The 14,250-nt window shown below is 39.7% G+C and overlaps 1 protein-coding gene across 6 annotated transcripts in view; it reads right to left on the bottom strand.

Annotated features, from left to right (window-relative positions):
• Inpp4b (inositol polyphosphate-4-phosphatase type II B) overlaps positions 1-14,250 on the bottom strand; it is a 766,439-nt gene that overhangs the window by 111,810 nt on the left and 640,379 nt on the right. For all 6 annotated transcript variants that reach the window (XM_041663514.1, XM_041663517.1, XM_041663511.1 and 3 more), the window contains one exon: positions 5,736-5,913. In XM_041663514.1, coding sequence (XP_041519448.1) covers positions 5,736-5,913 — 178 coding nt within the window. The remainder of the gene's footprint in view (positions 1-5,735; positions 5,914-14,250) is intronic.

Raw genomic sequence — 14,250 nt, 5'->3', positions numbered from 1 at the left:
CTTAACCACTGAATCACCAGAATTTTTTTCAATACTAGTTTGGTATTTGTTTATTTATTGGCATACAGTTTGATTTTATATTAACAATTGCTCAATTTGTATTGTAGTCTATTAAAGACTGTATTGTTCTGAGGAAGGTTTAGGTTACTTGAAATAAATGAGACTCTCTTAAGCCTTGTTTTAAAGTCTTATTCATGTGAATTAACCACAACTCATAATCTAGATTTCTTTAAGCTTTACTATCAGACCCAAATATCTGAGGACTCTACTCAAAAAATGCCAAGTGTATCTTTTCCCTTTGCTGAGTGAACATAAAATATTCATAGCACAGTTTGAGAACTGAGAAAGTTCTGTTGGCTAATGTCTGGTATTTCTTTCCCTTGACATGTGGTTTATTGATAAGCATGGGTCAGTTAAGCAAAATCTTAAACACTCATTTATAGAGCTTCAGAGTCCTTTCTAGGTTAAGTTCCATCTCCCTTAAACTACACTGGTGAATCGAGCCAACTCAGAATTCCCAAAGCCTAGCTCCTGTCTTTTCTTTGAGAAATGCCTTTCAGATCCTCTCTCCTGTACTATAGCCTGAAAGTGCCTTAGAAAGTAAGCCGGGCATGCACAAGGATCCCCAGTCCTCAACTTTCCTGCTTGAGGAGGATGATAGATGCATCTTAACACATGTAATACCTTCTGACACTGGCTAGATCCTATGCAAGTCAAACGCTTAACATTATCTTTGACATTGTCTTTGCTTTTTCTATTCCCTAGTTAACCAATAAATACAACTTTTCATTGTATAGCATTTCACTAATTAAATATTTACAATTTGACAGGGATTTTGGAGAGCAGAAAGTAAATTCATACCCTCAAGTTTCAATAGAATTGAAGGAAGAAGTTCTGAAGTTCTGTTTTAACCAACCATTAAGAAACCAACCTTCTCCTTCCCATCGTCCTTTCAGTTTGAGGAGGAGACAGACGTAAGAATGGTTGAAGTGAATGAACAGTGAGAAATGCCCTCTGAGGACCTAAGTGGCCAACACAGTACTCTCTTCAAGAGGATATATCACTTCAACTGCTGAAAGACTGGCTGCCAGTGCTGCCATCACAGACGTTCAAGGAAACCTTGGGTTTCAGAAGGAAATAGTTATGTATAGTATTCTGTGGCGAAGAGATTCCAGGACTGGAATTTCTTCTGTACATTGTGAGTTTAGCCTCTAAGGTTTACATGCCATTTCTTAAACATTACAGTATTGTGAAACACCCTGTTCTTTGAAAATCCAAGGCTGTAAAAGTTAACAGCCGTGTCTATGTAGAATTTATTTTATAGCATCAAGTACAGTACCATGCACAGTTAACTGCTCAATGGTGCTTTTTGTTGAGCAGGACAATGCTGACTTTCTCTGGAATGGAGGGAGAGGTGGACATTTCAGAGCCAATGTCATTCATTTTTCTGATCAATGGGATATCCATATGCTATCTACATTTTCTTTACTTTTAGTTTGAATTTATTTACATTGTATATTCCTTTGAATTTTTTCAAAGATCTTATCTGTATTTTAAGAAAGAAAAAATGCATTTTTAAATCATCCTGATATTAGGTACTCATATCATTTGCTAAAATTTTGACTTTTATGTGAAGTTGTACCCTTTTTTGACAGAATTCACCTAAATTCAAAATTTGTTCTGTGTTAGAACAGTATTGATTAAATTGCATCTTTAATATTTTTATGAACTAATAAGCCACCACAATGAACAACTGCCCACTAGAAAACATATTAGGATAAGGACTAGAGATGTAGCTCAGTGTGTTTGGCTGGCATGTGTGAGACCCTGTTTAATACCACAAAGAGATATATACAAAATTTTAAATCATAATGTAACTTAGCTGATTTTTTGTGGTCTAGGCAAAATTACATAGTAATTATTAATGATTGTGAATTTTCCCTTATGCTCGCTACTGCACATATTCCTTAGTCCAGTAGATCATGCATATCTTCAGAGGTATATACAGTGGTGTAAATTATGTATATTTTCAAAGGTATACAGTAGTGTAGTTTATGCATATTTTCAGAGGTATACAGTGGTGTAGGCCATGCATATCTTCAGAGGTATACAGTGGTGTAGGCCATGCATATCTTCAGAGGTATACAGTGGTGTAGGTCATGCATATCTTCAGAGGTATACAGTGGTGTAGGCCATGCATATCTTCAGAGGTATACAGTGGTGTAGGTCATGCATATCTTCAGAGGTATACAGTGGTGTAGGCCATGCATATCTTCAGAGATATACAGTGGTGTAGGCCATGCATATCTTCAGAGATATACAGTGGTGTAGGCCATGCATATCTTCAGCGGTATACAGTGGTGTAGGCCATGCATATCTTCAGAGGTATACAGTGGTGTAGGTCATGCATATCTTCAGCGGTATACAGTGATGTGAGCTCAAATACGATTCAGCTAGAGACACAGCTAATGTGGGTGCGAACAATTGTTTAACATTTCTGTGCCCCAGTTTTTACAATGGGAACACTAACGACTTGATGGGATTATCAACAGTGAATATTAGAAATGATAGTAGCTACCACATGTAGTTGTGAACACTGGGAACCTCACTGTAAAGGAGCCTTTAATTGATCCTGAGGCAAATTCATTCTTCTCTGCCATCATCATTACAACCATCACCATCAAGGCTCTGGAAACTCTTGTTGGAAAGAGAGCTTTTCTTCTGTTTTTATGCTACTCTGTGCCCCTTGGGTCAGGCACAGGGACAAGAAAAGAGTATGAATTCAGAAACATATATACATTTTTACAAATTGTTTGTTCTTTTGTTTAGAAGAAGAGGGCACAGTCCCACGGGTACAGTTTTCGGTAGCAGCAGAGAAGGCAGAAACTGCTTTGGATCAACAAATATAAACTCCTATCTGAATATGCCCGCAGTCAGCTGAGATTTCTTCTTGTTCTAGCTTTCTTAGTAGACTTGGGGTCACAGTCATTGATAATACCTATCGCCATGATCTCTGGGTGCCAATGCTTACCTAAGCAAAAACACTGCTACCTCAGCTCTAGACTCAAACACCTCCCTCAGCATCACTCCGTGCTGACCCGAGCCTGTCTCAGACAGCCCAGTTTACTGTCCTCAGCTTCCCCTACTGTGTCCAGATAGATGCTCAGTGCTGAGTACACACGCAAGAGTGAGCACGGACAGATGCTAATATTTCCTAGATAGTCTGTGGCATCAATTTCTAGTGCAGAAACGTTAAGAAAATATTCTCCAATATATTAGTTTAGAAACAATAAAACAGCGACATGTCAATCAGATGCTTCGGTATTGAACACATGTGGAAAGATCAGGTCTTGAAACCAAACACACAGGATGAACATATATAAAGTTATGCTGTATAGGGATTGGTGGAAAATGGGTAGGTTTCAGCTGTCCTTGCCTCTAAGGCACCAAAAATAAGAGCTATGAAATTACAAAATATCCTAACTTGCTTCATTCTTTGAACTCTAAGATCATGTTTATGCCTTAAATAACTTATTAAATTCATTTTAAAAGTGAATGGTATCTCAGAGTGTGGTGGTGCATGCCTTTAAACCCAGCACTCAGGAGAGGCAGGAGCGTTTCTGAGTTTGAGACCAGCCTGGTCTACAGAATGTACTCCAGGACAGCCAGGGCTACACAGAGAAACCCTGTTCAAGAAAAAAAAAAGTGAACACTATCAATGAGTTAGCTTTGATTCTAATCCACAGAATCATAATAAATTTTGAAACATAAAACATTCTAGCATAAAATATTAGATTTTATGGAGATTTATGATATCTCTAAAACGTTTTGTTCATGCTCAACTCACAGACTAAGCCTGAGAAATTCTTTCAAAGACCATGTAGAACTGTTAAATGAAACTCAAGGCCTGAATTTTTAAAGGGATGTGTAACTTACAAACATAACTTTCGGAAGATCCTATTAGTTTCTAAGGATACAAATTTATCAGCAGACAGAGCCTGTCTACTCAACAGAACACCTGAGAAGAATCTGGAGCAATGCTGGATTAAAGGAGGAGATACCCTCCCCATCCCTGCAGTGAGCCGTGTGATGTACAAGCTGACACACCCATGTCCAGCGCACAGAAAGACTAGAAACACCTAGTGCTGCGGATGTACTAGCTGCTAAAACTTTCAGCTTAGGTGAATTCAGAAAAAAACATCATCTCCTTCCACCACCCACCCACAAGAGAGCCGCATCAAAGTGAGGTGACATTATTTTGCTGTACTTAATTATCTTTGGGGTTTTCTCCCGACACACCCAGTCCTAAAGGAGTTTTCCAAGTTAAAATAATTTTTAAAAATGAGTAAAACACTCATTTTACATAAAGTAACGTGGCGTAGGTAGATAGACCACAGAGGCTTTACTAGGAATGACTCACACCTTAGAACTTTGTGGCTTCTGTACTTTATCAGATTTTTGAGCTTTCCTTTGTGAAATGACGGTAACATGTCCCCAACAACTGTGAAGTTTAAATAAAATATCATAGGCCTGGAGTCCCTTCCTTTCTTGACACAAAGTAGCTCCTGGTAAACTTGGCAAGCATTTCTCTCCTTTGTACACACCTGTGGACACATCTGTGGTGGCATAAAAAGCTACTCGGTTTAAACGAGGGATCTTGAGTTCTTTTTGTTTTAATTTTATTTGAAAAGTCATTTGACCCTTCTGAGCAGAAGTTGACTATTTTTCAATTAACTCAGATCTTAGTTTTCTCCTATAAGTAAAATGTATGCAGAAATGTACAATTTAAGGTAAAAAAAATTTAAGTACAACATACTTATTAGCAATGGACATAGATGCATAAAAGCCACAGCCATGCGTGACACCCAGTTTCTATAGATGTTGTTTTCAGAAAAACAAAGACCCATAGTGTTGACTTATGCTAGACTTATTAGAAGTGTTTTGTTTGCTCGGGTTCTTCACTGCATAGTTATTAAAAATGTCTTATAAGAGAGCACACAAAGTGTGGACACATAGATGACAGATGAGCTCAGTAGGACGCTTCGTTTTACATTTAAAATCTTGCTCTAATTGATCCGTTTTCACCTTGGTTCTAGGGAATACAGTAGTTCTCATTATCTATAGAATCCGATATTGTGCATCTGCCCCAGACCTGACCACTGTTATTTGCTGTAGATATCTAGAAAGTCACTCTTGGAAAAAACACAGTGTGGGTCCTATCGTGTTTTAAACAACAATCAATATTTTTACAGTGCTGGTAATCTTTTCCTGTTTGATAATGGTGTAGAAGACAAAGGGAGAGGGATGAATTGTCCCATGCCCCTGATGGGATTCACATCAAGCATCCGCTTCAAATCACATGACACCCCATCCAAATGCATAGATACATATGCATAAAATTATGCGCTTATCAGAAGAAACTAATTTTCAAAATCTAATTTATTCACTTACTCAGACCGTAAACCAAAAGAAGGAACAAAAATAGCAAGGAAAAGAGGAACTGAATACCAGGCAATAACAGGCTTCATTTCCTACCAGAAGAAGAAAGAACGCACACAAAGCCCACAGAGAGAATGGAGCCAATTCATTTTGATTCTGGAGCGACTCTTTGAAGCTTCCTTTTAACCTGGTCTCTTACATTTTCAGATGCCATGAAAGGTGATGTATGCAGGAGGCAGCACTTATGGGATTGGGGGATTTCGTTTTCCCCACTGGGGTACAGATTTGGATCTTACTTTTTCTGAGAGCATCTTTAAAGAACTCCTCAAGCTGTCTGGAGAGCGCTGGCTGGCGGAGCTGAGCAGCAGGTCGGCGTGGGTTGCTATGAGAGGCTGCAGCTGACTGATGTGGCTGAGCACCTCCTTTGCCTTGGCTGTGTTTTCAGGTGAATAGTAAATAAACTGGTAGCCGGTGCTGCAACAACAAGGACGGCGGTTAAGCAAAGCACTGAAGGCATCAGCAGCTCTCAACACCTGACGAGCGGGCCCCAATTAGCCCCCATTCATTATTAAAGAACAGAGTTAACAAGTTTACCATGTGCTGAGAGTTTACATAAAGGTAAGGCTAGGTGAGGTAAAGCCAGCTTGATCAAGTAAAGGAAAGATTTAATGTGATTCCATATGTTAAGAATTACTATAAAATGACTGGCAACATAAATCACTAAGGCATATCAGACCAAACAGTAGACTCTCAACCCCCACAGTCAACTCCATCACAGAATAAATCCTGACTTGCAGCTCACCGGACTGCCAGCCCCTTTGGCAGCTTTTACATCCTCACTAGGCAAGAGGACCCATTACCTAAGCAAATCTGTAAAATGGTTCAATTTAGAGACACTCACATGCAGAGACTAAAACAGTGCTTGGGAGGAAGGAAGCATCCTATAGATCACCTATATTTTTCTCTATGACATCGCCAAGCATAGGACAGGAACAAATGCCATGAACTCAAAAATGGCGAGAAAATAAAATCAACTCCAAGTGGCCAAATAGGCCATTCTATTTTAAAGAGAAAAAATTGAATCGAAAGATCTGTTAGCTCCACAGTTGTTCTTAAAATCTAGCTTAAAGACTGAAAACTGGTCATTACTTAGGAATCTTTGACTTTCATAATCAGTACATAGGAACTGCTGGGAGCCAGGTGGGATGAGGGGTTCTGTGCAGCGAAGGAGCTGGAAGCACAGAGCACTGTTTGCATCCCAGGATGGACAGCGAGGAAAGTCAAGCTAGGGTCAGGAGAATGGAGAAGGAGGCATTCACAGGTTTGGTGAAAACTTTTTACATCCTTTGTAGCCAATATCCAAACGCCTTGCCTTTGAAATACCTGGGAGTCTGTTTTGAGGACTTGTGAAATATTTTCCTTACAGTTACTAGCTAAATTATTTAAATCCCCTTGATTCCATTTTCATTTTTGAAAACTTAGAAATCGTTGAGAAAAAAAAATACTATTTAGAAAGCAGTTTTTCTCTCTCTTTTCTGGGTTCTTCGAAGAATTATTTAATACTTTAATAAGATGATATTTTACCAGTATACAATATATTCCCCCAATTTATGTACTTTTTGCAAAGCAATTATGAGCAATGTTCTTGTATGTTTGAACTGATCGCACGAGAGCACATAAAGTGACGGCAGACACAGCTTTGGGAAACTAAGAGGTACACTGTAGTCTGGGCAGCCCGGGGTGCATTCTGCTTCCTTTGATTGTATTGCCTGGGAGGAATGCTGCAATGTTCAACCCACCAGTCTTTAAGAAATGAAACAACTCGACATTTCTTTTGCAAAGACAACAGTTGTGCAAAGATGTGGCATGAAAATGGGGGACGGTTCTTGCTATCTGACAGTGGAGGTTGGAGCACTCAGGCCTCACTACATGCCACGCACAGAAAACAGTGTGCAGTGGGTTCACGGTGGTCTCTTCCCTGACCTACTTTCCCGCTACAAATGTCTGCTTTCTGATCTTATGGGGACTGACAAGCTCCCCAACAGCTGAGTCCTCAGAAAGCTAAAGTGCCCAAGGCCAGATGCTCCTCCATCTTTCTGCTCACGACTTCTTTCCCTACACATCACTCCTGACACTCCTTATTCTTCCTTCCATCCCTTAGCTGTGATGGCTGCCTCTCCCACCTCTTTGCTTTGCTGACACTTCACTCTGATGTTGCTTGTAGATATCATCCACTTTTCCTTTATTTATTTCTCATTTTGTGCTCAGAAAATTCTTAGAATTCTCCACCTGATTCTAACATATATGTTTCTAAGAAATCATTCTAAATACTTTTTTCATATGCCTCAGATGCATGGAGCTCAAATGATAGCAACCATAAATGCACTGACAAATAAGGACAGGTCTTCAGTATTTTTTTTAAGGATATAAAATTTCTTTGCAAGGTCTATAGACTTTGCTTCAGGGGGCTCTGCACTGTAATATGTCCTTGGGAGGTTTTGACGCGAGTGAATGAATCTATCGTTAGAGACACCCACTGTCCTTGATTTGCCCCTGAGATTCCCTGTAAATGCTGGATCGTGCTTCACAATGAGTCTGGTGAAAACCCCACTTAAGCTACTCACAATTTCTTAGTATTGTTTTACCAGGCTACTCCTAGTGTCGCCCTCTGTCTAAGATCCTCTATCTCCCTTTCCATTGTCACTGTTCTTGCATTCCCACCGCCCTCTTATCTTTTCCCTCTCAATGACTTCAACTTCTCACCCTGAGACTGTTCAGTCAAGCCTGGGACATAACCCAAGATCCTGCCTCTTGTGGCTCAGTCATGTCCCCTCTGAAGCTGCTAGTAGCAGTCGTTGATTATTATTATGTTCTCTCTTAGTGATGGGCATCTTGGTAGGGCTGGAAGATCCATCTCCCAAATGAAGGTCAGTATTGCTGCCCAAGATGGCACAGCACAGCATGGAGAAATCACCAGCCAAAGGTTAGTGTTAAGTATGCATCTACGGGAGGCCTTCTTCCTGAAACCTCTCATACGTTTAACAGTTGTAGCTTTTAAAGGAGAAGTTATGAATACAATTTAATTATATAGAAAAAAATGGTCTGAGCTTTAGGATGAATCCAAACACTTGAGTCAACTGTCAACAACATAAAATCAGAAGAAGAAATATTTTATAGAATATAAAAGCAAATTATGGATGATAAAAATTGAAATTGGTTTCATATTATATTTGTATCAAATAAAAATCGATTTAAAGTATATACTTAGATGATACACAAAGCTCAATACAATGAGAGAATGAACACACGCCCTCTTCTGGATGTCATGTAAGTCTCCCGTTACCGCTGGTCTCACTCATCTCTTCATCTGGTGCCAGCAAATCACAGGTCCCAGTCCTTGGAGCTTTGGGAAACCATTTGACATTCCTGATCATTTACTCTCATGATTTAAATATGTCAGCCATGTGAAGGGGTCCTCAATGCACGTCACTAGTCCTCTCTCCAATTGAAACACATCTTCTTTGGGAAGTTCCAACTTAATACGCCCAGAGAAGATCCAAGGCAGCTCCCAATACTCAACGATCAGGGCAGCTGCAAGCCTCTTCACTTTTCTTCCCAACAAGGTCACTGGCTTCTCTTCCTCCCCCACCTTAATCAGAAAAGCTGATCCTTTCTTTTAAAATAAACTAAGAATCCAGCCACTTGTTTCTATGCTCACTATAAATATCCTGGTGCAAGTGGCTATCATCTCTAACCACACATACACACACACACACACACACACACACACACACACACCATACAAACTCTAGTATTACATTTAGCTATTGGGAAAATAGTGCTTTAAGATATGGACATGTTTAACTTCTATTCAGGGCTTGAAAGTTATAAGAGATAGACAGAGACAGAGGAGGGGAGAGAGGGAGAGAAAGACTTTATTTCAACCCATATATATATATATATATATATATATATATATATATATATATATCTCCCAGGGCTTACCTGTAATATCTGCTCTAACCTCCCCACAACTACTTAACCCATTGCTCAGCCATACTACTATTGTAGGCAATGGAGGTATAGAACAATCTAAATAAGAAATGAAGACAGGCAAGAAAGAAAGAAAAAAAAAACACAGGGAGGAATGGCAGAAGTCAGAGGTTTATTTTTTTAAAGTGTTCTAGAGTAGTAAATCAGTAATAGAGTTAAGACCCCAAAGGGAAATTTCAGAAAGATTTTTTACTTACTTCTCCCCAGTTCATACAAGTGTGTATGTATTTGTATGTGTATTTGTGTGTATGCCTATGTGTCTTGTGTGTCTATGAGAGTGTCTCTGTGTGTCTGTGTGTGTTTGTATGTGTGTCTGTGTGTGTATATGTGTGTATGTCTGTGTCTGTGTCTGTATGTCTCTGTGTGTCTTTGTGTGTCTGTGTCTTTGTGTGTGTCTATGTGTGTCTTTTGAATTGATCCAGAAGCATAAACATGCTCGTAGTTCTCACTGAGAAGGAAACCATGTGACTAACCCATAAGAATGTCTACCTCAGTCACTTAACTCTACCCTTCTGGCTTCACAGGGCTTCTCAACATGCTTCCTGAAATGGCTGCAGGTGCAATCGCACCTCTTGGCTTCCCCCTTGGCTGATCTTTATTTCCTGTAGGATGTGGTGCTTAGAGAAAAGAACTAGAAAAAAATAACACTCGCTTTCTTTATCTCCTGTGGGTTCACTTATGTAATTACTTTTTTACAAGATCTGTGCTGAAATTGGTCTGTTTTTCAAGCTAGTCTTCTTGGGGAAAATCAAAAACCAAAACCAAAAACCCATACCTTGCAACCATGGAAACTTTTGGCCTAAGTTTGAGTCCACCACTTATTCCCTCTCTGCCGACTGACACCAATGGAGGAGACAAAACAATAAAACGGTGTCAGCTCCTCTAGCCTTCCCACTGTGGATACGTCTATCACTTCGGTGGCGTCTCTTACTAATTGCTGTAATTTGTAAGTTCTTGACTGTGATCTCTTAGTCACGATGGCCTCGTTCATATACAAGTAGATGTGATAGGCTATCATTATGATATGCATATTGTATTTTGATAAGTCTCTTCTTTAAAAACAAATGTTCAGGCACACTGTCTCAGTGGGTGGTCCATCTCCTTGTGGTCCTGACTTCCTTGCTCATATTCTCCCTCCTTCTGCTCTTCAACTGGACCTTGGGAACTCAGTCCAGTGCTCCCATGTGGGTCTCTGTCTCTATCTCCATCCGTCGCCAGATGAAGGTTCTATGGTGATATTCAAGATAGTCATCAGTCTGACTATGGGACAAGGCCAGTTCAGACACCCTCTCCTCCACTGCTCAGGGTCCTAGCTGGGGATATCCCCACAAACTTTTGGGAACCCTTCTAGAGCCAAGCCTTTTACCAACCCCAAAATGGCTCCCTTAATTAAGATATCTCCTTCCCTGCTCCCATATTCTTCCTTCCTCCATCTCAACCATCCCACTGCCCCAAGCTCTCCCCAACCCTCCCCGCTCTCCCTTCTCTCTCCCTCTCTCCCCTTCCTCCCACCCTTCCCCCACCACCATGCTCCCAACTTTTGCCTGGTGATCTTATCTGCTTCCAATTTCCAATAGGATCTGTATATGTTTTTCTTTGGGTTCACCTTATTACTTAGCTTCTCTAGGATTGTGAACTTTAGGCTTAATGGAGCTCACCAAATCCAGCTGGACTGGGACTGAATGAGCACTGGATCAAACTGGACTCTCTGAATGTGGCTGACAATTGGGGCAGACTGAGAAGCCAATGATAATGGCACTGGGATTTGTCTCTACTGCATGTCCTGGCTTTTTGAGATCCTATTCTACTTGGATGCATACTTTCCTAAGCCTGGATGGATGGAGGGGGGAGGGCCTTGACTTCCCACAGGGCAGGGTACCCTGCCCTCTCTTAGGACTGGAGGGGGATGGGGGGAGTGTGAGTGGGGAAGCAGGAGGGAAGTGGGAGGAGGGGAGGAAGTGGAAATTTTGATTGGTATTATTTATAAAGCAATAAAAAATAATCTGCTGAGGGAAAAAAAAAGATAAAAACACATGTTCTTAACATCCATTACAGAACTGGTGATTACTATCAGAGATAAGGATACAGGAAAATAGAAGGCACATTCATGAGCCATTTCATTTTTCCATGTTAAATCTAAAGCAAAGAGTAAGTCTAATAAAGCAAATAGTTTATACCATAAGTTTAACTAAAATTCAAATGGCTTTTCCATTGGTAAAATAAGTAATAATTGAGCCTGTACTTTACGTGTCTGGTATTACACTACTGTTTTCATGGGCTACATTATTTTATTTCCACAAATCTTTAGGAAGAAATACTATTACATTATGTAAACATGGAGACTGAAGCTGGGAGTGGCTTTGTGTTGGCCACACAAATAGCGGGTGTGGCAGAATATGGATTAAATCTCCAGAATCACACAACCTGAACTCCTAATTATGTTTGTCTATCTCCTGATCTCTGAGTTGAGTCATTTTAGAGTTAAAAGAAATATAAAACTAAAAGTAAAACAGGAAAGATAAACAATTTAATAATATCATGGCAGGCACAGACTGCAAAAATTTGAATTACATCCCTTATCTTCTAATTAAGACTGTTCATTAGAGAAGGTTATGGTTCTAGTTTATAAGAGGATTAGTCTAAAGAAAGAATGTGGGAATTATCCGACGCTAAATTACAATCAACAAACATTTCATGACTGCTACTTGGGCAATGAATTGAATAAAGCAAATGGTCAGATCTAGCAGCAGGACTCACTGAATGTTATACCATGACTGGCCACTTGGAATTTAAAAAAAGAAGAAGAAAACTCTTTTCAGGGTGAGGTGGGAGGTGTCTTTTTCTAGAAAAATTTCCAAAGCTGAACTCTCAATTCTGAGTGTCCACTAATACCCTGAGGGTGCCCACGGTAACACGGCTTGCTCACTAAGCATTCCATTTTGGTCCTGATGTTCACATCACACTACACAGATTTCCCCACCTCCGGAGCCCACAGTCAGTGGTATTTCCATTTTTCGAGGTTTTATGCTTGCTGGAAGTCGAGTTTGCAGAAGGTTTTCACATACATGCACACACACACACACGGATACACATACACACATGCACGCATGAATACACAAAACCAATCTGCAACCAGTGAAACGAGCACCAGCTACTCTAAAGGAAAAAGGTTCCTGTGCAATCAGCGAGCTTGCTAGCCTTTCCACTGTAGTCGCCAGTGGGTACAGATTTGTGTCCTATGAAATGTTTTATGTACTTATGTATTCATAATTCCATGCTTTCTCCCTTGCTATATTTGGATTCTCACCCCACAACTTAACAAGCACACAGAACCCAGACAAATTCCCACTTCTTCCTTGACACCATTAAAATGATCCTCTTTCTTTTCACCTGTGCTGATCTCACAATTAAAGCCATCTTTGTGTTCTGGAAGCTTATGAAAGAGTATGATACTAGAATTTTTCAGGAAAAGTCACATTTAATAGATTTTTATACAATAATAAGTCATCTCAGTTTAGGTAAGCCTATTTTCCCCATGACATAAATTTCATGCATACCTTTTAAAGTTAGGTATTTCATTACTATCTTAAAAAATGAAATTGTCTAAATTGTCTCTAGAAAATTAAATACATTTTTTGGGGGGGGGGGTTTCCAAGATAGGATTTCTCTGTGTAGCTTTGGAGCCTGTCCTGGAACTAGCTCTTGTAGACCAGGCTGGCCTTGAACTCACAGAGAGCTGCCTGCCTCTGCCTCCCGGCCACCATTAAATACATTTTTATGTGTGTATATGAAAGCCTGATTGTCATATGTGCATCATGCATGTGTCTGGTGCCCATGGAAGTCAGAAAAGGAATTTGCACCACCTGGAACTGGAGTTACAGGTGGTTGTGAGCTACCCCATGTGGTTCTGGCAACCAAACATTTCTTCTCTGTAAGAGTATCAGAAGTTCTTCAGCCCCTCCCTAGATAATTTTGTTTAATCTGGAAAATACTGTTTTAGACATGGTAAATTATTTTCTGCTGCTGCCTTTGAAATGATGATGGCCAAGTGTAGAGATTACTGGATAGTTAAATATCTGGAAATCTCTGTGGCTTTCATTCAGCTTTCATGCGTACATATGTACATACAAACATATTAAAAGCTAGGATCTTTGCAATTTTTATGTTAAACTTTTATGTTAAATTAAGACATTGAGTTACAAAATAAAAATACTGTATAACCATTTAAATTATCTTTCTGAGTAAACTGTGGCTTGTTTACTTAATAAGCCAGTTCTCAAAAATGTAAGAATTTTATTTATGATTTCCAGCAATTCAGCTGCAGCGACAAGGTGGTGTAAATCAGGAGGAATCAGCCATATATCTACATTGCAAATGAGGCCTGAAGATGAATGGTGTTTTGAAAACTCACAATTCAAAGTTTTCATGTTCTGTTATTTTTACACAGTGCTATTTTGACAAATTTAGTATCAAAACTTCAAGAGCTATTTACATATTGTTGTTTACAAATGTATAAGTCTTTTATTTCAGCAATTTCATGTCTTAAAACTTTGAACTGTCATGTGGTACTGCCTGACTAATAGAACACACTTGGTCTCCCAAGCACGGTAAGTACTGAAGCTCATCTCCAGCTTACAAATGTCGAACGGAAACATGCACGGGGGTGATATTAATTGTCAGCCGTTACGTTGGCTAGCTTTCACAAACACTTTCACCCCTCTTCTTTCAGGATACATAAATGTTTATTCCTTTCGTAGA

The sequence above is a fragment of the Microtus oregoni genome, unplaced genomic scaffold (assembly GCF_018167655.1).
Source record: "Microtus oregoni isolate MIOR12 unplaced genomic scaffold, Mior012 000014F_ref0000157, whole genome shotgun sequence".
NCBI lineage: Eukaryota > Metazoa > Chordata > Mammalia > Rodentia > Cricetidae > Microtus > Microtus oregoni.
This window is presented reverse-complemented; position numbering and strand designations above follow the sequence as displayed.